General features: G+C 45.2%; 1 protein-coding gene and 1 pseudogene across 4 annotated transcripts in view; both read right to left on the reverse strand.

Annotated features, from left to right (window-relative positions):
- Nucleotides 1-18,056, reverse strand: part of SIRT5 (sirtuin 5) — a 37,863-nt gene extending 19,807 nt beyond the window's left edge. The window contains exons 1-4 of one of the 4 annotated variants that reach the window (XM_036257127.1): nucleotides 9,069-9,144; nucleotides 8,879-8,924; nucleotides 4,570-4,703; nucleotides 2,039-2,264 (exon numbers count right to left, since the gene is read on the reverse strand). In XM_036257127.1, coding sequence (XP_036113020.1) covers nucleotides 2,039-2,264; nucleotides 4,570-4,703; nucleotides 8,879-8,897 — 379 coding nt within the window. In that variant the 5' untranslated portion in view covers nucleotides 8,898-8,924; nucleotides 9,069-9,144. Of the gene's footprint in view, nucleotides 1-2,038; nucleotides 2,265-4,569; nucleotides 4,704-8,878; nucleotides 8,925-9,068; nucleotides 9,219-16,474; nucleotides 17,414-17,995 lie in introns of those variants that run through there. The other 3 variants (XM_036257124.1, XM_036257125.1, XM_036257126.1) reach the window with 3 other exon arrangements.
- A 3,753-nt stretch (nucleotides 18,057-21,809) lies between these two features.
- On the reverse strand, nucleotides 21,810-23,021 carry LOC118626249 (annotated as a pseudogene).
- Nucleotides 23,022-23,719: the final 698 nt, after the last annotated feature.

Genomic DNA, 23,719 nt, shown 5'->3' on the forward strand with positions numbered 1-23,719 from the left:
AGAGAAAGGGAGAGAAAGACGGAGTCTGCTGATGACGTCGGCCCCACCCAGAGCTCCTGTGTTGCGAACCAACTGACCTGTTTTGTCAGTTTTTGTGTGGCCACTTTCCCCCAACATCTCTGAAATTCAGACGTGTCCTGCAACTGCCCCTGGCCACGTGACGGCTGAGACGTGGTTGTTATAGCCAGCACTTGCACAGACTGTTGAAGGATAGCCAATGACTGATGGGTGTCCCGACTGGACAAAGGCAGTCCCTACTTACTTCAGCCCACAACCATCTAAGGGCCATTTGGGGAAGGAAATGAGTACTGGTTGTTGACTATAACCCTTCCATCGGCACCTTTTGGTAAGATCAAGAAAGGCCCAGCATCAAATCTGCAGAGTGTGTCAGCAGCTTGGAAGGCAAACCCAGAGATAAGAGAGGAGCGTTCCCTTAGGAAATGCTGCATCACCAATCCCCCGACAGCACAGAGCTGACAGTGTGCAGAACACTGTCACTGATGCTCCCAGCCACTCAGAAGAAATAGCTTAACCGCTCTGTTTCACCCATATTTTGTGTTTTCTTTTGTAAGAATAGAGGGAGAGTTTTTAAAATTGTGTATCTAAGTAAATTTTAACAAGCCCTTTCTATAAGTATAAAATAATAATTCTAAGAGATAATAAAATAAAGTATCATGGTTTGGGTAGATTATTTTCTTTCTAAGTATCACATTAAAAACATGGTGCATCTTGTCCCGGCCAGTGTAGCTCAGTTAGTTGGCCACTGTCCTATATATCAAAAGGCTGCTGGTTCGATTCCCAGTCAGGGCACATGCCCAGTTTGCGGGCTCCATCCCTGGGAGGTGGTGTGAAGGAGGCAGCGAATCTTGTCTTGCTCTCACATTGATGTTTCTCTCTCTCTTCTCTAAAATTCAATTTTTAAAAATCTTAAAAAAACACATACAAAAATGATGCATCTTAAAATTGATGGCATCTTGCACTTGATTTAGGGAAGGGCTTCCCTTTATTTTTACCTAAATTAGAAAAGCATTCTCATCACTTGCAACCAAAAAAAAGTCCCAACTAATATGCAAACATTCTTACTTAATCCTTAAAATAACTGGATAAGATAGGTATTATCACCATTTTATACACTCCACATGGCAAGTGACACAGCTTACATTCTGGCAATGCACAGAAATGAGACGAGCCATGTGGAAAGTGTCCCAGATCCAGCAGAAGGTGCCAAAAAGATACTCGGTTAGTAGATGGCTGATGCTGTTAGGACACAAAAGAGGCGTGGGATCCAAGGGAACAGCACTCAACTTCCATCATCAGGGTGACCATAAGCCTGGGCAACCTCACGGCACACACACAAGCAACATTCCCCACCGGGGCACTGTTGCTGGAAATTCCACAATTAGAAACACATTCCTTGGGATTAAAGTTTTGTAGACTCCTAAATGCAAATATCCTTGGGGAAAAAAATCCTTACGTGCCACTGACGCTCTCGCATGAATGGACTGATCGGACCGATGAGAGCAAGGAGGGGAGGGGTCAAGAGAACCAGAGAGAAAGGAGGCTGTCATCAGGGCAGAGGGGAAGCCCGAAGGACCTAAGACAAAACCCAGGTGTGTCACAAACTGGGCGGGCTTGATTCAGTGAAGGTGCCTGTGCTGGCGGCTCCCTAAAGGCTGGAGGGCTTAGCAGAAGCGCAGCCTCCGTGGACAGTGCCAAATGGGGGCAAAGGGACTGTAAATAGACACCCCCAGGCATGCCATGGTCCCCCATGCCAGGTCCTGCTAAAGCCACAGCTGTTCAGTGGCCTAACCTCCTGGCCGCTTTCAGCCCAGCTGGGCAGCTGTCTCCAGCGCCCCCTCAGACGTCCCAGGGAGGGCGTGCGGGCACTGCGAAGACCAGCGCTTCTCCAGTGTCCGTGCACCCCGGACACCTGGGCGCCTGTCCAAATGCAGATTCTCTTTCAGTGAGTCCACGTGGGAAATGGCAGGACACGTGTTTAACGACTGGTTCCCTCCCCATGTGCGGCTGGGGGTCTCACCGTGGATTTCCAGAAGGTTCTTGGTGCCAGCCTTGCGGTGCAGCTCATCGATGTTCTGGGTGATGACCACGACCCGGCGGCCCTGCGCACGCAGCCGGGCCTCACACTCGGCGATGGCGAGGTGCCCAGGGTTCGGCTCCACGCGCTGTATGACTTCCCGCCGGTAGTGGTAGAACTCCCACACCCGGGACGGGTTCTGGGCAAAGGCCCCGGGAGTGGCCAGGGCCTGGGGGAAAGAGAGGAGGCAGGAGGCAGGGAGGGAAAGGGGGGGGCGCAGAACCTCCGGCAATGGCGGGGAACACGCGCAGGCCCCCTTTCTCCACAACAGAGGCACGCAGCTTTGCGGGGGTGCAAGGCGGCGCACGGCTGCTGCAGGTTCATGCAGCGCGGCAGACACAGGGCAGGGGCCTGGGCACCAGCCTGTGCCCCAGTTCTGGAAGTAACAAGGGACCTTGGAGAAATCGGTTTTAATTTCCCCAATTATAACTCAGGGAAAATGCAACCTGTCCTATTTACCACTCAAGTGAGCTCTGAACATGAAGGAAAGTAATATGCAGGAAGGTAATGTAGGTTGGAGCTCAGAATATATGAAGTCAGTATCATTTGCCCAGGGAAAAAAGTGAACGTAAAATGCCCTACTGAGAAATCAGTTTTTATAACTGTAATTACAGCTACACACTCACCACATGTATTATATTCTCTCTCTATATATATAATTATATATTTCACGGTGCAATGCCTCTTCTAGGACAGACAAATCTCCTGGATGGTGAACAGACAGCAGAGAAGTAATTGTCTGGGGCTGGAAGCTGAGGGAGGGGCGCGAGGGAACCCTCGGAGATAGCCAAGTGCTCTCTTACACATTTATTTTACTGGTAATGTCTGCCTGGTAGCCATGGCGGCCTTCATGTGGGGACTGATCTTCTACACTGTCACTCCTGAACTGCCTTCCTTCCTGTCCTCCACCTAGAGCACAGGTGGCCCGGAGCACATGAACCTGGATCTGCAGGGGTGAGCAGAAGTAGGTTTACAGTAATCAATCAATAATAATGATACAAGAATAAACTATTTGGCATACTCACAATAGTAAACCTCCTTCTGCCCACCCTGCATGTGTTCTGGGAACACAGCTGGAGGCAAACGTATTCTATTGACTCCTTTGCTTCCCCACAAACTCTAGCTGCTCTGACATGAACCACCACCCCTTTCTAAGTTCCTCCCTATACCTGCTGAGCCCCACCTCTGCTTCTCTAATGCAGGGGCTGCTTTCCTTGGCTCCTCCTTCTTGTGGGACCCTAATGGCCTCCACTCTTCCTTCTGCTCCCCTTCACCTTTAGATCCCGTGTCTACATCCCCCACACCTCGCCGGGAGGGCAGTAGAGAGGTGACAAAACATCCTGAGCATACGCCATCCTGAGACCTTCAATACAGGACAGAAGGGCAGGTTCATTAACCCTTCACTCAACAAGAAATTACCTACTAAACTTGGAAGTCATGTATTGAAGTAATTAGTCATGATTGCTTTCATTCACCCAATAAACATCTATTAAGCACCTACACTGTTCCGAAGTTCTGGGAGCTGGAGCAATGAGTAAAACGGACAAACTTCCCTGCCCTCCAAGACTGGGGGTTTCCTGGGGGAGGGAGGAGAAGGACTGCAAAGGGCCTTGAGGGAATAATCCGAGGCACAGAAACCATCCACAGGCGATAGTGGTGGTGGTTACACTGTGTATACATTTGTTAGAAGTCACTGAACTGTACACTGGAAATTGGTGAATTTTATTGTATGGATAATATACCTCAATAAAACTCAATTTTCAAAAATCCACGCCCCCCCCCCCCCCCAAGAACATTCTAATGGCCTTTGTATAAAGTTTTGAACATCAAGCCCTGGACCTTCAATAATTCAACTTCAGTGTTAATGTGAAAAGTTCATAGAAACTTAAAAAATTTGTAATACTTAATTTAAATACCTGTAGTAATGAATTATTGTGCTAACCAAGGTTTTCTGATTCTACTTTAATTACTAGAAGAAATCCAATTGTTATCTTAATAAATGCAATCTATACCTACCCAGGAAGTAAGGGAAGTAGCTGCTTTGTTTAAATCTCAGATGTTAATCGTGGGTGTCGCGTCAACGCCAAAATGAACAGAACAAGACTCATAGTTAGTTTCAAAACTTTGGCCCTGGCCGGTTTGTCTCAGCGGTTGGAGCGTCGGCCTGCAGACCTATAAGTTGTGGGTTCGATTCCAATCAAGGGCACTTACCTCGGTTGTGGTTCAGCCCGGCCCTGGTGGGGGTTGTGCGGGAGGCAACCAGTCGATGTCTCTCTCTCACATCGATGTTTCCTTCTCTCTATCTCCCTCACTCCCACTCTATCTGAAGATACATGGGAAAAAACATGTCCTTGGATGAGGATTTAAAAAACAAAACTTTGCCCTCTGGGTTTGAGGCATCAGTACTGATTCTGAGTCACTCTGTTATGGCTTCATTCAGAAGAGCCTCTTAATATTCTGGAAACACTACTCACCTGAGCTTGCCACTTTCTCCAGTAACCTCCGGCTCCTCGGAAAGTCGGAATCCCACTTTCAGCACTAATGCCAGCCCCTGAAATGATGACTATGTGCTTTGCTTTTGCAAAATACTTCCGAAAATCAGCCATATCTAAAGAGAGAATAAAACCTTTATCAGTTCAGCGCACCATTTGGATAATTATATCCCATATCAATTGTCTGCCTAGGTTTCCCCTACTATTGAAAAGTACAGTGTTTCTATGATACCTTGCATAAAGCAAAGAAGCAACTACCTTAGGACACATCTTGCTGACGGATACACAGAATAAATGGAGATAAAGCACAGATGCTCACAGACACATTTCAAAACTATGGTGCCTGATGCTAAACCTAATTCCCAGAGAAGGAAGTTGGCAGGGCTGCTCTCGCTGATCCGAGTGTGTGCTGTCTCTATAACTCGCTGCAAATTAAATGCTGAATGCTATTTTTGTTTTAAACCGTTTTTTGTAAATGAAAACATCCTCTTTGGATTTCTTTTGGTTAGCAAAGACAAATATTAATGTAAGTTTTTTGTAATAGCAAAGTGGTATAAAGCAAACTTTGGAAAAGTGGGAGATACCTGTATTTAGAAATGTGACCTTGCGTGAAATTGTACTTGAAGACACTCAAATAAAAATCATTCCTGTGCCAGGCTGGTGTGGCTCAGTGGATTGAGCATCGTCCCATGGACTGAGAGGTCCTGGTTCGATTCCCGGTTAGGGCACATGCCCAGGATGTGAGCTCGATCCCCAGTAGGGGGCATGAAGGAGGCAGCTGATTGATGTTTCTCTCTCACATCAATGTTTCTATCTCTCTCTAAAAAAATCAATAAAAACATTTTAAAAATCATTCTTGTATCATGAAGACACCATCCATGCCTTTGATGTGTGAATGTACAACATCTTAAGAAAGAAGCGGGGCCTGTGGGCACAGAGCACTGGCTCTGAATCTCGGCCCCACCTCCATCCATCCTGTGATTCCGTGTGAATCACCGACCTCCTGCCATCCTGGGCTCCCCTGGCAATTTGATGTGCTGGTATAAAGACTAAATGAAGAGAATGCAACTTCCTTCATGAAAATAAAACAAGCGTGTGTGTGTGTGTGTGTGTGTACTGACCACAGGCCCACTGGACCCCAAAGCTTTCCTTTCCTCCCCAAGTCCTCTTCCCTTTGCAGATCTTGCTAATTCTAGCTGCTTCTCTCAGCATTGCTACCAAAGGCGAGGTCGAGGGCCCCCTCTCCTGTGAACAAATGCTGTACTCTAAACCTGGACACATGACTTTCTCCTTTACAGCTCAAATAAGAGTTGGACTTTTCAACAGGTCGTCATCAGAGACTTAAGTTAACAGAGGAGAATTGAACAGAGAGAATAACACAGCAGCAGGTATTCATGGGCACAGACCATGCCCTGACCCCCAGATCAAAGGCCTTGCTCTGCACCTCCAGGCATTCTCCCCTGATCTCAGACCAACAGGGGCAGCAGCCATCATTTAGTGAGGGCTGACTGCACCCTGGCTCTGTTCCAAGCACTTTACACAGTTTGCCCCTGAAACAAATGTCTTCATCCCAGGATAAGAACAAGGAGCCAGATTTGGAAGTGCCACTGTGTCTCGTGTGGCAGAGATCAGGTCAGGGCCCGGCTTATAGCAGAGAACAACACCCTTCTCTCGCAGACACGCGGCTCTGAGGCCCTCTCGCAAGGGGCACGTGCTGTGGCCTCAGCAGGCCAGGTGTAAGCCCTACAGAGCTGAGCATAAGCTTCAGGGACAAGGACTCCCTCTCTGCCCTCCACCTGCAGAAGCAAGTGCCAGATCAGCACTGCCTGTGGCTGGCCTGGGCCGCTATGCAGACATCTGGGAGTGGCCAGCCTGAGCTAAAGCACTGGGAAGTTCAGCAAACGTGGAAGTGAGTTCCACAGCTGATGGAGTAGACTTTCTGGTCTCCTCCAGAGGCAACGACAACCAAGGTCAACCTTTGGAATGAATAAGCACATTCTATGTGGAGGGAACCGGTGACAGGCAGAATGGAGAAAAGGAAGAAAAACAGTGGGGTGGGGGCTCAGAGATAATAAACATGAATTATTAAAGGGAATGTGACTTCATTTTGTTCCCCAAGCTGGTAAGGAGGATCCTACTGGTTTCTCATACTTGTTGGCTTCCTCTAGGCAAGGATAGCACATCCTCCCCCTCCTAAGCCCAGAACCACCTCTATGGCCCAGGCAGGATAGATAATTTTTAAAAGGCTCCATCTCCCCTCCCTTTCCCTTCCTGTCTGACAACTGGTAAGAATGAACAGAGAGTCAAAGCAGACTCTCAGAAACAAAGAGGCGCATGCTCCAGTTCCCTTCCAGCCACATTCCTGGAGCTCTCTGGGAATATGTTCCCTGCAGCAAGGCTCAAGGGAATGAAGATGGTTCAGGCGCACTGTTGCCTTTAGGTAAAACCAGCCCAACTACCTGCTTGCCATGCTGATACTCTGCCTACATGCACGTCCCTTTCAGAAATAGACTGGTGTTAGAAGTAAGGCCTACTAGCTCTGGCCAGTGTGGCTCAGATGGTTGGGTGTTGTCCATGCACCAAAAGGTTGCCAGTTCAATTCCCAGTCAGGACACATGCTCAGGTTGTGGGCTCGATCCCCAGTAGGGGGCGTGCATGATGTTCTGCTCTCACATTGATATTTCTCTCTCTGTCCCTCTCCTTTCCTCTCTAAAAAAAATCCATACAAATATTTTAAAAAATAAAATCTACTAAAGCTTTCCAACGAGGAAGATTTCTGAAAAATTAAACCCAGTCTGAGTGGATCCGAGTTTGTAGTCGGATCTATCCCCTGAAAGAACAAGATGCTAACTAAGAAAATGTACAGATCTTTTCCTAGGAACTATATGTATGACTCCTGGGTTGAACCCAAAAAACATACTTAAGGACTTCAAAGTTCATCCATAAAACTTGCCCCTGCCTGCTATAAAGGTGTTTTCTACCCTAAATGTAAAGTCTGTCATCCTTCTGATGAATAGATTTCCAGGTCATAGTGACTTCTCTTAAGGTACCACTTAAAGCAACTTCTAGAAAGAAATAAAAAAGTCATCTCAGGGTTGGTTCTTGGAAAACAGAATGTAAGATATAATGATGTTACAGCAGTGTAAAATCTTATTTAAAAGAGACATTTCCTAACTGCTAAAGAAAAACACACCACATATTTTGCAGTTTCAGAGCCACGTGGCCCATTTTATTCAGGCACACACTTCTGGGTCCTGCCACAGCCTCTAGCAGCCTGTCCTGCACAGCTGGGAACACCAAGGGGTTGGGCAACTGAGTGGAACTGGGTTCTTTGGGTTCTTTATTGTTACTGAGATTGGGCAAAATGGAAGGAGACATTGTTACGATTCAGCAGACTCGCAGTATTCAAAAAAGTTATCCAGAAGTTGAAAATGAGGCCAAAAGAGTTCAGCTTGGCCTTTCAATGCCACACTGAAGCATGTTTAACAGACCCACCTAAGGATAATTTACTATATAAATCTATTAGACCCTATACCTACTGTAGAGTAAGGGCCCAGCTATGTTAACTTTTAGGCTTTTGTCAGATAGAGAGGATATATAAAATCTTATGCTAACCAGCACAATAACCTTCTTGATTAAATAAACTATAATGAACAATGCTTCTCCCTAAATCAGGGATGAGGACATGTGCCTTAAAACAAAGGCCCAGTTTGTCATGCCTTCCATAAATCACTAACAGCCTTTTGAGCATATTACAGAAACTAACTTTGGGGAAGGAGGCTGACTCCACCACCAGACATTCTGACTCCAGGACACTTGCTGATTCCCAACCATAAAAACTGGACCTCAGTTTGACCGGTTTCAAGATAATCATCAAAATGGATTGTGCTGACTTACATGTAGAAAACTTTCAGCATCTTGATTTCTTTGTTCTGCTTTCCCTTTCCCTCCTGATAAAAACCTCTGCCTGTACTGAGATGTTAAGTTGGGCTTTGGGACAAGAGTCCCCTATCTTCTCGGGTTGCCAGCACTTGAATAAACCTCTTTCCTTCTCATCAGCCCTGTCTCACAAGTTTGGCTTTCATTGCAGCAGGCAGCCAAACATGCATTTGATTATAGGGATACACATAATTTCTGTCCAGTAAAGAACATAATCCCACATTACCCTGTAAGATAATCACGAGATTTTCTCTCATGCAGAGAGGTGAAGGGTTTAGAATACAAATCATGTGGAAAGGCTTAAATGCAAATACTCTGGGAGAAGCAGCATAATGTCTAAAAATGGACTTACCTTGACCATTAGATATCATCTCTGACCTGTCCTGGAAGGGGCTTGCCTAAGGAGAAAAGGACAGAGTGGCCTTCTCCAAAATCTTGCCCAGCACCCACTTTAATATAAACATTCCCCTTGAAGTGTAGGCACTTTCAGGTACTTGAATTTCCACTGGAGATGAGAAGATAGCACACTGAGAAAGACCTACTTGAACTTGGACGAGCCATTGTTAGGCAAATCTTGGTTTTTGAGGCTGCTGGAGACTTCAATCCACAATATAGTTGGGAAATGAATCGGCTGGGGGCAATCTGGAGAGGTCCCATCAGGTTTTCCTTACAATACTAATTCTTGAGATGGACTTCAGAAAAATCACAAAAACAAATAGAAACAATCAGAAAATGCTTGTATTTCACAAATATATGTGTGTATATATATACAAGTTAAGAAGGTCCTTAACAAAAATCTTTAGTGTCAGATCTTCATGGTATTCTGCCTCTAAACCAGCTGTTTTCAATTTGTTCTCAAGAGCACCTAGACCAGCAGCAACAGCAGCACCTGAGATTTTGTTAGAAATGCAGTTATTGGCTCCACCGCAGGCTCACAAATCAGACACTTTGGGGGTGGGGCCCACATCTGTGTCCGGGTGATTCTGATGAATGCTCAAGTTTGAAAACCACTGTCTTAGAAGATTGAATCAGATGTGAGAATTAATTTGAAAAACAGGTTCAGCTGCTTTTAAAAAGGTGTGAAAACCACCAATCTCTCAAGTTTTTTGTTAAAATACTGTTTCTATGAGAATGTAAATTCTGATAATTGAAATAAGCATAAAAGATATTTATTATGACAACAAATAGGATAAAGATGACATCATGTCAAAGAAACTTGTGCCTTAAAGCACATTTAGTAAATCTTTATCTATCCCTGAGAAATTTTATAAAAGAAAAGAAGACACGGAGAAAGACAATATTTGGATCAATGACATCAAAATGGTAATTGGCAGAGCTGACTTTCACCTATCAGGTCAAATCATTGGAAGAGCTGAGGATTAAAGTTCTGTGGACATAGGAAAAATAGAAAAAATAAAATATTTCCCAAAACTTTACACTCCCTTTGGAGAACAATCTATCAAATTATAAATGCATTTTCTCTGTGACCTAGAAATCCCAAGTCTGGACATTTTTACAACAATCAGACTTACACACATCCAAAATGACATGTCTACAGGGTTGTTCTTTAGACCACTGTGACTAGAAACAACCTATATGTCTACCTGTAGGGGATGAGTTCAATGAACAACGGCACATTCACAATATGCTTCATGGTTGCTATATAAAAGAATGCATGTATGATTCCACTTACATGACATTCTGGAATAGACAAAACTGTGGGGACAGAAAACATATCAGTGGTTGCTTGAGCAGGAAAGACTGAATACACAAAGGGCCATGAGGGCTTTTTAAGGTAATGGAATTGTTCTAAATCTTGATTATGATGGTAGTTACATAATTGTATCTGTCAAAATCCATAAAACTTAGCACTAAAAAAGGGTTAATTTCACTGTATGTGAACTATAAAATAGTTTTTAAATTGTGAAAATGAGTACAGGGTTTTAGTTTTGCACAAGATAGAGTTCTAGACGGTTTACACAACGTGGATGTACTTAACGCTATTGAACTATACCCTTAAAAATGGTTAAGGTGGTAAATGTTATGTGTATTTCACTACAATTTTAAAAAACACAAATGAACAAAGTAATTAAATGTGATTTGTTGGTTGATTCCATATTTATAAGCAAACAGTTGACTGGCTTTAGAAGTGAGGGTTGGTATCAGCAGAGCAGAAGATAGTCACAGAGGTTAAAGATAAATATCTGAAAGATGAGGCTCAAAAACCTGTTAGTGCCAAATCAGATTATTTAATTTCATATGTCATTCCAATGTTCAGATTTCACATGTTTTAAAAAACTCAAAATAAGGACCTTCTAATTTGATAGCGATCTCCAAAATATAATGTTGTGGGGGAAAGTCAGGTACGAATAGTGTTGTGTGAGGAAAAGGAAAGGGGATAAGAGTATATACTTATAGTACTGTTTCCATTTACATTTTTTTTTTAATGGAAGAATTCTCAAGAAATTAGAAAAAAATATTGAGGGTGGGATGGGAAATAGGATGAATGGAGACAAGAGTGGAAGCGAGGATTTTCAGTATGTGTGTTTATATATTGTTTGCTTTGCAGTGACAGACCAGGAACACACTGTAGTTGAGCGAGTTGCAAGGAGAGAGAAGCAACCATGAACAACTGCAGGACGTCTCAGTAACAGTGTCAGAAAGGATTTCTTACAGGATTTAGGCTCATGTTAGCTAAGGTCGGAAAGGGTTCAAAGAAGTGAGGCTTTATTCTGGACTGGAGGCTGTGAGGAATCAGGATACCTTGACTGAATATTTTAGTGAATCTTATTTAAAAGGTGAAAGGACTGAAGTGAGGCTAGAGCTGTGGTTAGTCAGTAAACAGCAGGCCCTGGCATTAGTTGGGCTAGGAGGACGTCTTGTCATTTTTGTGGTTTAGACATGTTCTTGTTTTTGTCTAGCTTTAGACATTATGGAGCTGTCTTATTTTTGTCCCAATTCACCATGGTCACAGAGCAGTCCTGTTTGATGTTGGTGTTTTGTGAAATTATTTATGTTCAACAGGAGAACACCAAGGCCTATGAGATAGTGCCAGGCCAAAAACGGAAAGCAAATCAAACGTCCATCAACTTATAAATGGGTAAACAAATTGTGGTCCATCCATACAATGAGATACTGTTCAGCAATACAAGAACCAACTGCTAGTACGTAAAGCAACATGGATGAATTGTTCAAGTATAATGCAATAGTAACCAGCAGTGGAAAAATTTAGCAGACACTACCTTTACCAGGTGGTCAAAATTAATCCCCAGGAATAAGACATACTGACATCATGTACCTCCTGATAGGATACAGTGAGGAGGGCAAAACATCATTTGCATTGCATTTTCCACAAAAAATGCATATGCTCAATTTAATTATAAGAAAACATCAGACAACCAGGCTGGAGTAGTTCGGTTGAGCATCATCCCATATACCAAGAGGTCGCTGGTTCAATTCTGGATCAGGGCACATGCCTGGGTTGTGGGTTTGACCCCAGTAGGAGGTGTGCAGGAGGCAGCTGATAGATATTTCTCTCATCAGTGTTTCTATCTCTCTCTCCCACTTCCTTCCTCTTTCTCTAAAAGTCAATAAAAATATTAAGAAAGAAAAGAAAACAGCAGACAAACCCCAACTGAGAGGGAGTTCTACAGCAAAATTGGCCAGTACTCTTAAAAAATGTTATCGAGGTTATGAAAGAAAAGACAGAAGACTTGTCCCAGGTTGGATACTAAAGAGACAGGACAGCCCTGGCCGGTTTGGCTCAGCGGTTAGAGCATCAGCCTGCGGTCCTGAGAGACCCGGGTTCGGTTCCCGCTAAGGGCACGTACCTCGGTTGCAGTTTGTCCCCGGCCCTGGTCGGTTGTGCAGGTGGCAACCACTCGATGTGTTCCTTTCACATCGATGTTTCTCTCTCTCTGTTCCTCTCTCTCCCTCCCACTCTACCTGAACAAAAAATGAAAAAATGTCCTCGTGTGAGGATAAAAAAAATAAATTAATTAATTAAAGAGACAGGACAACTAAATACAGTGTGATATCTTAGATTGGATTCAAGACATGAAAAGGATCATTAGTGGGAGAATTGGCAGAATTTGAATGAAGTCTGAAAATTAGTTAATAGTACTGTATTGAAGTAAATGTCCTAGTTCACATCATTGTACTGTGATTACATCAGATGTTAACCATAGGGGAAATTGGGTAAATAGTATATGGAAACACTGTGTACTATATTTGTAACATTTCTGTAAACCTAAAAGTATTTCAAAATAGTTTTCTTTAAAAAAATAAATAAAAGTACTGTGCTAAGTGAAAGAAGCCAGACTCAAAAGGCTGCATACTGTTTGAGACTGTTTATATGATTTTTTTTTTAACCCAGTACATATTTTTATTGAAAAAGAACTATATTTTCAATGATAACAAAAATGTACTTAAAGGAGTGTTACTGGTTACATTTCCGCAAATTCCTTTAAGGTCTGGTTAAATAGGGGATTACTCACTTCTCACATCCGTTTCTGCATTCAATTTGTTGCCTACCACACCTTACTTTGTCTCTGCTCAGGCCCTCTGCACCTGGCTCTTTCTGCCATTATACCCTTCCCTTGGCCCTTTCCGTGCATTACGTCTCAGCTTAAATATCATTTTCTTACAGAAGTCTTTTCTAACCACGTTCACATTTGCACCTTTCTGTCAACTTCATCACAATGTCCTTTCCAACTTACACTGTCAAGGTAAGGAACATTCAAACTTGTAGAGAATAAACATAAGAGTTTATTTGAGCCAAATTGATAACATATGCCGGGAGGAAGAACTCAAATGCTTCCCATTTATTTGATATTCTGAAAGGGCAGAACTGTAGGTACAGAAATCACATTGGTAGTTTGTAGGGTCTGGGAGAGGGAGGAGGTAAGGAGGGCCAGGGAATTTTTGTAACGCAATGAAAAAGTCTATGTCTTTATTGTGTGGTGGTTTTTCAAAACTCATAGAACTTTTTTTTTTTTTTTATCCTCACCTGAGGACATTTTTCCATTTTTTGTTCAGATAGAATGGAGGGAGAGAGAGAGAGAGAAACATGTGAAAGGGAAACGTCGAGTGGCTGCCTCCTGCACAACCCAACCAGGGCCGGGGACAAACTACAACCGAGGTACACGCCCTTAGCCGGAACCGAACCCAGGTCTCTGGACCGCAGGCCGACACTCTAACTGCTGAGCCAAACTCGCCAGGGCCAAAACTCATAGAACTTTATAATCAAAAAGGGTGAAGTTTACAGTACATAAATTGTATTTCAATAAACCTCACTTAATAACGACAAGAAGTAAGCATGTCAACAAATTTTCATTGTAACCTGTCTCTGCTGTAATAGAAACAAAACAACAACAAAAAACTGGACAAGAAGGTTGGAATACTGAAAAAGAGAAAAATGGGTAGTGTTGGTTTCCAGAGCACCTCAAGGGACAAGACCCCCTGGCCACCTGGAGTCATTTCCTCAGAGAATGCAGGTCCAAAATAGGCCCTTGGCAGACTGATGGCCAACTGGAGGCGGGCAGACTCAGATGCCACGGCAGCCCAGGGGGATCACTCTGGTGAGCAGCTTGTAGCCTGACAGCGGGAATGCCTGACCATCATGAAAATCACACCAGTGCTCTATTTAAAGGACGCATAGGGGAAAATAGGTTGGCATGATAAGCTTTTGACAAACTTTAATTTGTTTGGAAAAACTAATCTGGAATACCTCAGTAATGGACAAGTGAGGTGTTATTATAGTTTTTTTTTTTTTAATTATGGGAAAATGTAAACATATACAAAAGTAGAAGTTATTTTCCCATCACCTAGCTTCAATAATTATCAAGAAACGGGGTTTTACTCAGATCTATTTGAGACTTTAAGATATTGTCAGACGATATTATTAAACTGGCACATATTGAAAACTGTAACCAATACTATCTAACTGTACTAAAAGCTCCTTGCATGTTATATGGTTATTTGTGCTATCATTTTGAGCTTAATATATATCTTTAGTTATTTCTCTCAACGATGTTTGATTCCACTGTTGCTTTCCAATATTTTAACTAGGAGACATCAATTTGATCAAGAAAATTTTTTTCTTCTTCTGTTGATTTTAAATGTTAGCAAACATTCCTATTTACGGTCAAAGAATTCTGGATAACTCCTGAATAAACTGTCATATTTTTTCTCAGACACAAGGGTAGGATTTTATTTTATTTTTTGTTAATCCTTACCTGAGGATATTTTCCCATTGATTTTTAGATAGAGTGAAAGGAAGGGAGAGAGAGAAACATCGATGTGAGAGAGCAGTATCAATTGACTGCCTCCCAAACAACCCCGTCCGGGCCCAGAGATCAAACCTGCGACCCAGGTATGTGCCCTTGACCGGAATCAAACCTGTAACCCTTCAATTTGAGGGCCAGCACTCTAACCATTAAGCAATACCAGCCAGGGCTGAAGGTAGAATTTTAAAAGTCATTAAGAATTTTTAAAAACTTAAAAGATTTACAATCCAATCAACAGAGGTGTGGATGAAAAGGGGGGTTCTAGGAAAGTATACTCACAGGGTGATCTGATCACCATAAATTCCTAACTGGGCTGGTCATGATAGGTAGTCACACCTCAGACATAACTATTCAGTAAAAGGTTTATTTCTGTCTTATGTAAGCCCTGTTGTTTTTGTGCATCTAGGTTCACACCTTTGAAATATGCGTAATCACCCTCTAGAGAGGACATAATCTTGTTTATGCAATCTTCCTTAGCTCCCTTCTTAATTTCTAGGCATAAAAGAAACTGCAGCCCTGGCCAGGTGGCTCAGTTGGTTGGAGCATCGTTTTAGGTTCGATCCCCAGTCAGGGTGCATATGGGAGGCAACCAATGATGTTTTTCTCTTTTTTCTCCCTTCCTCTCTCTCTAAAATCAATCAATAAATTTTTTTTAAAAAAGAAACTGCCAAACTCATTCTCTGGAGAATTTGAGAACTTACTTTCTGGCCATGTCGTCAGTTTGGGCTCCAATGAATTCTTATAAAATTTCACTACAGGTATGGACGCTCTTACCTCAACAGAGGCAGGAACATAAGCAGCTGACTATGCTGCTGTAAGTATAGCTCTTCTACATGGGGATCTCAAGGATGGGTCATCTGCTGGATTGCTGTGCAACGAAGACAAATCTTCATTCTATTCTGAACATGAGTGTTGAATTTATTGCTAATTACAGAGTTGTCAAGAATTTGGGAATATTAAGGAATTTTTCATGGTAGAATTGACAAGACTAGGACTTGTATTATCTGGGAAAATGTTACTAATTTTTCATCCATTTTTTTCTACTCAAATGTTTTTATTATTAAGTAATAATAACTTTCACCATAACATGGAACTTGGTAATAAAATAGAAAACCGTTTTACTTGCTTATGTTTCAACATTTCCTAAAATCACTAGCTTCTAGATTCCTTGCCTAGACAATGCAATCCAACAAGTATTTCATAGAAAGATAGCTTTAGTTCTCATGTGAATTATGTTTAATTACAAACATATGTATTATATATATATATGCATGCATACACACACTCATGGGTTGTATAAAATTTTAAGTGCTCTTTCTGAATGTGTATTTTTATTTCAAAATTTTATCATACTAATTATTAGTGAAATCTAAGTTTTCCATGTCTAGCTGATGTAATGAATCGGTGAGAAAATATTGGTCTTCCATTACAAAACTCATTCTACTGTCTATTAGTCAACATTTCACTTTTTTTTTAATGAATGTGGAAATTGTTGTTAAATTTCCCGTTAATTTACAAGATGTTCTGCAAGTCTCTCGGAAAATGTGAAAACAAAGTACAGAATGAAAGAAAAATGTTCACAACTTTTTGGACAGAGCCACCTGAAATGTATTGCCAAGATCGGAAATGCTGAGAACATTAGGCTATTTTAAAGATGCTACCACAAAGTATTTACTGGAAGCGCTGTCTGTGTGCCAACAGAGCTCTGCTTTCCTGGGGGAGTCGGAGTGGGCAGCGGCGGGTTCTACCTTCCACATGCTCACAACCCTGTTCAATGTAAGAGCAAGTTCCTGGAAGAAAAGGGAAAGGCCAGGGAGCAGTGGAGAACTCAATCCCCTTCAGAAAACCCCCGGGGGGAAAACTCCTCTGGGCGAAACTACCAGTTATTCTGCCTTGATTTTCTCTTTCGAGTGGGAAGACAAGCCTCAGGGGAGGAAATAAACTCATTCATCACACCAGTCTGTGGGAGCTTCCTGGGGGCAGTACAGGTTCCCAAACACCGATATTAGTCTAGGTGAACAGCAGTCTCCTGTTTAACCAGGCTTTCTTGTAAAGCCTGAAACTCACCTACAGAATTAGAAGAAAAAAGTCTGTATGTTCTCTGAAAAAAAAAAAAGGGCAACCTACTAATTCTGAAAAATATAATAAATGAAAAGTTATATCAGAAATGCAAGAGAAAAAAAATTACCAAACAATATTAAAGTACATGATAAGTACACAGCAAAGGAACTCCAAAAACTGACGTAGGTGTTCAATAAATACTTCTGAACATCTATGAGCTAAACCAATGCAACGCACCAGTCCTCTTTCAACACTGGCTCATTCCCCTCCCTCTGCCACGTGCTCTGGTCAAGGTCACAAGCAACCTCCATCCACCTTGCAACCTTGATTCCGTCCAGCCTCCGACCCATTTGATGATCTTTCCTCTGGGGAAACTCCTGCTGCTTCCAGTGGACACCCTCGCCTGACTTTCCACCTCGTTCTCTGATGCCCATCCTGCCAGGGCTCCAGGCAGCACTGCCCCTCCACGGTCCGAAAGGCCGTTCCCACTCACCGCCCGGCCTGGGCTCCGGAACGTGCCCGGCACCCTCGACCCGCAAGGCCTGGGGCACCACCCTCCTTGCCCTGGCTTCTCTCTCTCATCCCACACCCCACAGCCAGGCCGCTGCGGGTCCTGACGGCGGCACCTGTAAACCGCGTCCCGAATCCGACCCCTCCTCCCGCGCCCGCCGCCACCACGCCGCCCCAGGCCGCCCTCATCTGCCGCCCGGGCCGCGTGCCCTGCTTGGAGCCCTCCCGGGGCTGCCCCTTCTCGGCGGCCACCAGGCCCCCTGCTCCGGGGGTTCCTGCCCTCTCCCTCGCTTCTCCGGCTGCAGCTGCCCCCGTGCTGGGCCGGAGGGCACCGGGCCTCGCGCCTCTGCACGTGCTGCTGCCGGCCGGGGGTCCTAGGGCCGTCCCGCAGAGGCCGGGCCCGCTCCGCTCCCCGCACCCGCCTGCCCCCAGCCCAACCGCCGACGCCGGGAGCCCCGGAACTCCGGGGAAGAGCCTGGGCCGCGCATGCGCGCCCCGCCCCGCCCGGGTCCGCACCTGCCGTAGGGCGCAGCCCGGCGGAGCGCGTGGTCGGCGGGGACCCCCGGCGGCAGCTGGGGGCGGTGGAGACCCCAGCCCAGGCGGAGACGCACCTGCGGGAGGCTGCAAGGGCGGCGGCAGCGCCCCAGGCGCGGGGGCGAGCGCGGAGGCCGTGGGGCGGGGCGGGGCGGAGCGGCCCGGGCTGCAGCGACCCCTGCCGGAGACTCAGAGCTGGTCGGGCTCCCGAGCGGGGCGCCGGTCCTGGTCTTGTTCATCATTAACATCTGTTTCTTTACTTTTCTCTCTTTGGGAGACGGCGGAGCGGGGGAGGGGGCAGCGCCTTACCTTGTCTCTGTGAGCTTCCCAGATATGTCGTGAATCACTACCTACTTTCCAGGGGGGCCTGCATCTGGATCGCACAGATCAGGACAGGGCATTTGAAATGTGGCTTTCCGAGACATTCATTTTCCCATGGTGGTTCACTGGGGTCCCAGGTAGCCCACCAAACCTGCGTGCTGGTGCTGAGATTCTTACCCGGGCGTCCGAGGGAAACCGTTTCAGGACCTCTAGGACTCGGCGACTCCTAAAATCGGACTTCTTTCTTTTTATTTGATTCTGGCTAGCCTGAACGGAATTGCTTTGGGGCCTGCCAGTGGATCCGAAAGAGCGGTGGTCTGAGAACTTGGGTGCAAAAAATGTTACATTAACATTTGTTTCCCCAAACTTCAACCACTTCCCACAGTTTGGCTGGAAATTCAGCCCACTTTGGAACCCCTCTTGCCCCTACCCCCCTAGGCCCCTCAGGAGCTTACAGAGTCCAAGAAAATTGGAGGAGGACCTCACACATACTGGCAGCTATTTTCCTCCCTAATATGTATGTGGAACTTACTTTGTGCCAGACACTTCCAAAAACTTAACATGTCTTAACCAATTAATTAAATTATCCACCATTTGATAAAACAGATTTTGTTACCCCTACTTTACAAGTGGGGAAACTAAGGCCCACGAAGTTCCGTGCCCACACAGAAAAGCTCTTGAATGGTAGAGTTTGGGATTTGAACTCGGCCTGACACCTCACATATACTGCCTCTTATTAAAGTATTATTGTTCCATTGCTTTTTTTTGTACATATGATATTAACCATCAAGTGTTAACCCTTTCCTTCATTCAAATACTGGGGGGGGGCAGGGAGTGGGGGAGGCCCAGTGCCCTCACTGCAACCTTCTATGGTCTGAAGGACCAATATGTGGCCCACTGTTACCACCCACAAGTTGTGTTGTAGACCAATGAGATAGACCAGGCTCAGACTCCGAACTGGGTTCAAATTAAGAGAGCTTTATTAGCCGCGTGGCCACTGTTCCATCCTACGCAGAGGAGAGAGCAGCCCCGAGTTCAGGAGGAGGGTTGCTTATATAGTTGTCTTAGCCCCTGTTAAGAAATTGGGCTAAGGGTCTGCGAGCAAGCAAGCATGTGCAGAAGAGGATATCTACAGTTAGCCATTATGCCTGAGGGGTAAGCAGTTCTGTTTGCATAATATAGTGGTCAGCTCTGGCTGATGCCCATCTCCTTCCCTCCTATATAGTTGCTGTAATCCTCTTAGGGTCCAGGGCAAGGTCTACCAAGTGGGAAATTTTTTAACTACAAGTTTTCACAGTACTTTAGCTGTGTGTTCTTTTGTTTTATTGCCCTATTGTCTGTCCTTCACAGTTGGGCCACCTCTGAGGTGTTGCATTCCATCAAGGTCCAGGAGTCCACCACCCACAGCTACCCACCACATCCCTCTTCAACCTCTTCGTTTCTTCTGGGCTCGGAAGAGCTGAGTCTTCCTCACAAGTGTCAGTCTACATCCTCTTCTTGAAGCATCAGCCACCATTCTTTCCATCTTTCAAGCAAGTCTAGCTTAATTTTTTATGTCCTTGTCCTTCCAAAGCAAAAGCTGTCCCCTCTTCCTGGAATATTCTTTTCCCATTTTCTCCATAATAACTCCTCTCATCCTTCCAGTCTCAGCTCATTGGTCACTTCCTCAAGGACGCCTTCTCTGACCACCCTATTCCCACTAAGTGAGGTCCTTTGTCCCTGATGCAGGTTCTTACAGCACCATAGCAGTTTTCCCAGTCAAATATCAAATATATTTCTGTTTCCTTGATTAAATTTTCTCTCTTCCACCATAAGCTCCGGAAGGTGACCCTTTTGTTTGTTTCTCACTATGATATTTCCAGCACCTCACAGTGCCTGATAGTAGATGCTCAATTAATTAATTAATTAATTAATTAAATATATATGAAATGAATGAAGGAACAACTTCACAGGAAAAGCAGCCCAGAACTCATAGGATAATGGCTTGGCTATCTTTACTAAAATGAAGAAGCAAATTCCTTTCTCGTTCTTACTGCTTATGAGTGCCTAGCAGCATGAAACAAAAAATAAGCAGAAAAAGATCAATAACGCGCACTATTTATGGAGGTTTCCCTGGGATAACCAAGTAGGTGATAAAAAGAGTCAGCAGTGCATACCCTGGCAGGGTAGTGCTGCCTCCTTCCCTAAGTGAAATTCAGATATCCCACCCTTTACCTCTGGAAGGAGAGCCTCCCTCTGCCTTTATATCCTCTCAGGGTCACTAACTTGACTGATTATCATGCTGGCCCTCAGGGGTGGACTGTCTTCTTTAAGCCTCTGTTACAAATACAAATATGGACATAAACGCCTGTGCTCTCTGTCTTTGATTGATTGATTGATTTTGTCACACTAGGAAAAAAACAAACTTTCTAAGGCGTTTATTCTATTTTTTTTTTTTTTTTTACAGATAGAGTGGGAGGGAGAGAGAGAAACATCAACGTGAAAGGGACACATCGAGTGGCTGCCACCCGCTCGACCAACCAGGGCCGGGGACAAACTGCAACCGAGGTACATGCCCTTAGCGGGAACTGAACCCGGGTCTCTCCGGACCGCAGACCAACGCTCTTACCGCTGAGCCAAACCAGCCAGGGCCTAAGGCGTTTATTCTAAACACAGGGAGAACAACAAGAAAATAGACATCGAGACTGCAAAACTACAAGAGACATCGACACACAATTTAGAAATTGTGTGAAGTCCCAGCCCCACTAGATTCTGTATTTCCCAGCTCCAGCCTGTTTCCACAAAAACAGGCCAACGTAAAGTCACCACATACCCGTCTTGGGCCCTTCGTGGAGAAAAGCAAGAGGGCAAGGTCTGATCTGGACAGCTTCTCAGGTTCTTTAGGTTCGAGTGTGAGGCCAGGGAAGTGGCTGGCACAAAGAACGGCCCTGCCCTAACACGGCTCCCACACACAGCATCCAGTGTGCGTGGCTCTCACCTCCCTCAGCCCGTCAGCCCACCTGCATATAACACGGCTGCGTCTAATACAGCAGCAACGCACATAGCCAGCACTTGAGAAATCAAATTGACACAAAAGGGGGAGTGCAGGTGTTTGCACATCGGGAGGAAAGCAAAGCTGTGAGGAAAAGGCTACATTAGACAGCAGTCTGGAGTGATGGGGACACAGTCTTTTGGTGGATGGATGGTGGGTGTGAGGGAGGCAATGGCATATTCTTTTCTTTTTTTTACTATTTAGGCCTTTTTAGTCAAATTCATCATATCAGAGATTGGCTCTTTCTGGGAAGTTTTTTTAAATCCCCACAGGTTGGATTAGGGCACTTCCTCTGGGTCCCTAGTACTCCTCTCCAAGTTGGGAGCCCCAGAGCATATGCTGCCCCTCTGGGTCCCTGGCCTGGCCCTGTGGGCACACAGTCCTTAAGGACACAATCATCAAGAAGTGCTTGGGAGAAATGAGCTGTTAGGCATGGCTTTGCGGGGTGGAAAGTGGGCACCTGCCCCATAGTGCTTCTGGCTGGTTGCTTCCAGCACGCCCACCCCCATAAATGCCTTGCACTTTGCCACTGCAGGTCCCTAGCACAACCCACAGGCGCCTGAAAAGTCATCATCGTCAGAGATGTAGGGTACACATCGAAAGCCTCTGTTGCAGTTTCCATCAGGAGGGAAGCCGTATCGGTGGAAGATCCCGTCTACACAGATGGCAATAGAGCTGACGTCCTTAGACGGGCTGCCACCGAAGGTGCAGACGCAGGCTGGCTCGGCAGGCACCGGGGACTCGCCAGGCTCCACTGAGAGGCCACGGACTGGCCGATCACAAGCCTGGCCTGGCCCAGGCGAGCCTGCGCAGAGCGGCGGTCGAGGCGGTGTCCCGGAGAGCGAAGGTATGACCGAGGCCTTGTCACTGGAAGCGCACAGGAAGGAGGGGTCCTGGCTGAAGGTGATGCAGTAGAGTGTGACGGAGTCAGTGCCTCGGCCCAGTTCCATCCGTTTTTCCTTGGACTGTGTGTCCAAAAGACGAATAAGGGTGTCCTTCCGGAAGGCCGAGGCCACTACGGTGTCTGGCTGGTTTAGGGACACACGGGCCACGTCGCTCTCATGTGCGTTTATGGTAAATGGAGCAGATGAAGTGCCGGGCTTTGTGCTCGCCAGGTTCACAAGCTGCAGACTCCCGCACTTGTGTCCTGGAAACACTAGCAGTTTCTCCAGGCTGTGGCGGAGGTCACAGAGCCCCTTTGGGTTGTCCCCGGTGTCGAACTTAACAGCGTTCGGGGATTGTTGGGGAAGGAGTACACATAGATGCGGTTCCTCAGCACAGTCACTATTTTCTCATGGGGCTTGCGCACAGCCAGCACTGGTTTGATGAAGGTGAACTCCAGCACCAGCTTGTCCTTGGAGTCCTTGCCCTCCCGGGCATCGTCCCTGATCAGCACTGAGATAGCTGAGAACTTGGGTCTGCTGCCACCACCCACCAGGGCCAGCAGGTTGGAGGCACAGCATTTCCACCAGGCCCATGCTGCCCACCTGCTCATGGTCCAGATGCCCCTTCTCCATCAATGGCTCCAAGATGTAGTTGTGCATGCCTGTCTGCACCCAGTCTGTGATCGTTACTGGAGTGTGTACATAAATTGCAGGTAATTCTACAGGGCTTGAGAATCCAGTCTTCATCACCTCTGTCTTAGCATCTTGAACTTCAGATTCTTGACCTTTAAGATGAGGCTGATAGCGACCATTCTTATGGATTGCTGTGAGGAATAAGTGAAATAAGGAATGTAGAGTATTTAACATAGTGCCTAGAAAGCAGTAACACCCAATGAGCAGTTGTCATTAAACTTTCCAGAACTAGTTTATGGTATCACCTTATAGGTTAATTCTGAAAGAATATCTGAGTTATTATTTCCAGTTATCAACCCCTTTATCCTTGTACTGTTTCATCAACTTTCTTGAATAAGAGAAAGTGCATCTATCCTCTTGGAAAAGTATGAAACAAATATTTACTGGACTCTGAATTTTGCTTTATGGCAAATAGGTGTGATTCCAGGACCAAGCATCAGTAACATCTGGAAGCTTGTTAGAAATGCAGAATCTCCAGCCCCATCCTAAAACTCTCAGTTACAACCTGCATTTTAAGGTCCCTAGACCTTGGCTGGTGTTCTCAGTGGTTAGAGCCTTGGCCTACACACCGAAGGGTCTTGGGTTCAATTCCTGAGTACATGCCTGGTGAGAATTAACAAAAGAGACAGAGGAGGAGGAGGAGGAGGAGGAGGGGGAGGAGGAGGAGGAGGAGATCCCAATGGAAAACTGATCTAGAAATTGTATTTCTCATTAAAAAGAACAAATAAAACACCATTCTTTTTTTTTTTATCCTCACCTGAGGACATTTTTCCATATTTTGTTTTCAGATAGAGTGGGAGGGGGGGAGAGAGAGAGAGAGAGAGAAACATCGTCATGAAAGGGACACATCGAGTGGCTGCCACCCGCACAAC

This window comes from Molossus molossus, unplaced genomic scaffold, assembly GCF_014108415.1.
Source record: "Molossus molossus isolate mMolMol1 unplaced genomic scaffold, mMolMol1.p scaffold_m16_p_12, whole genome shotgun sequence".
NCBI classification, from domain to species: domain Eukaryota; kingdom Metazoa; phylum Chordata; class Mammalia; order Chiroptera; family Molossidae; genus Molossus; species Molossus molossus.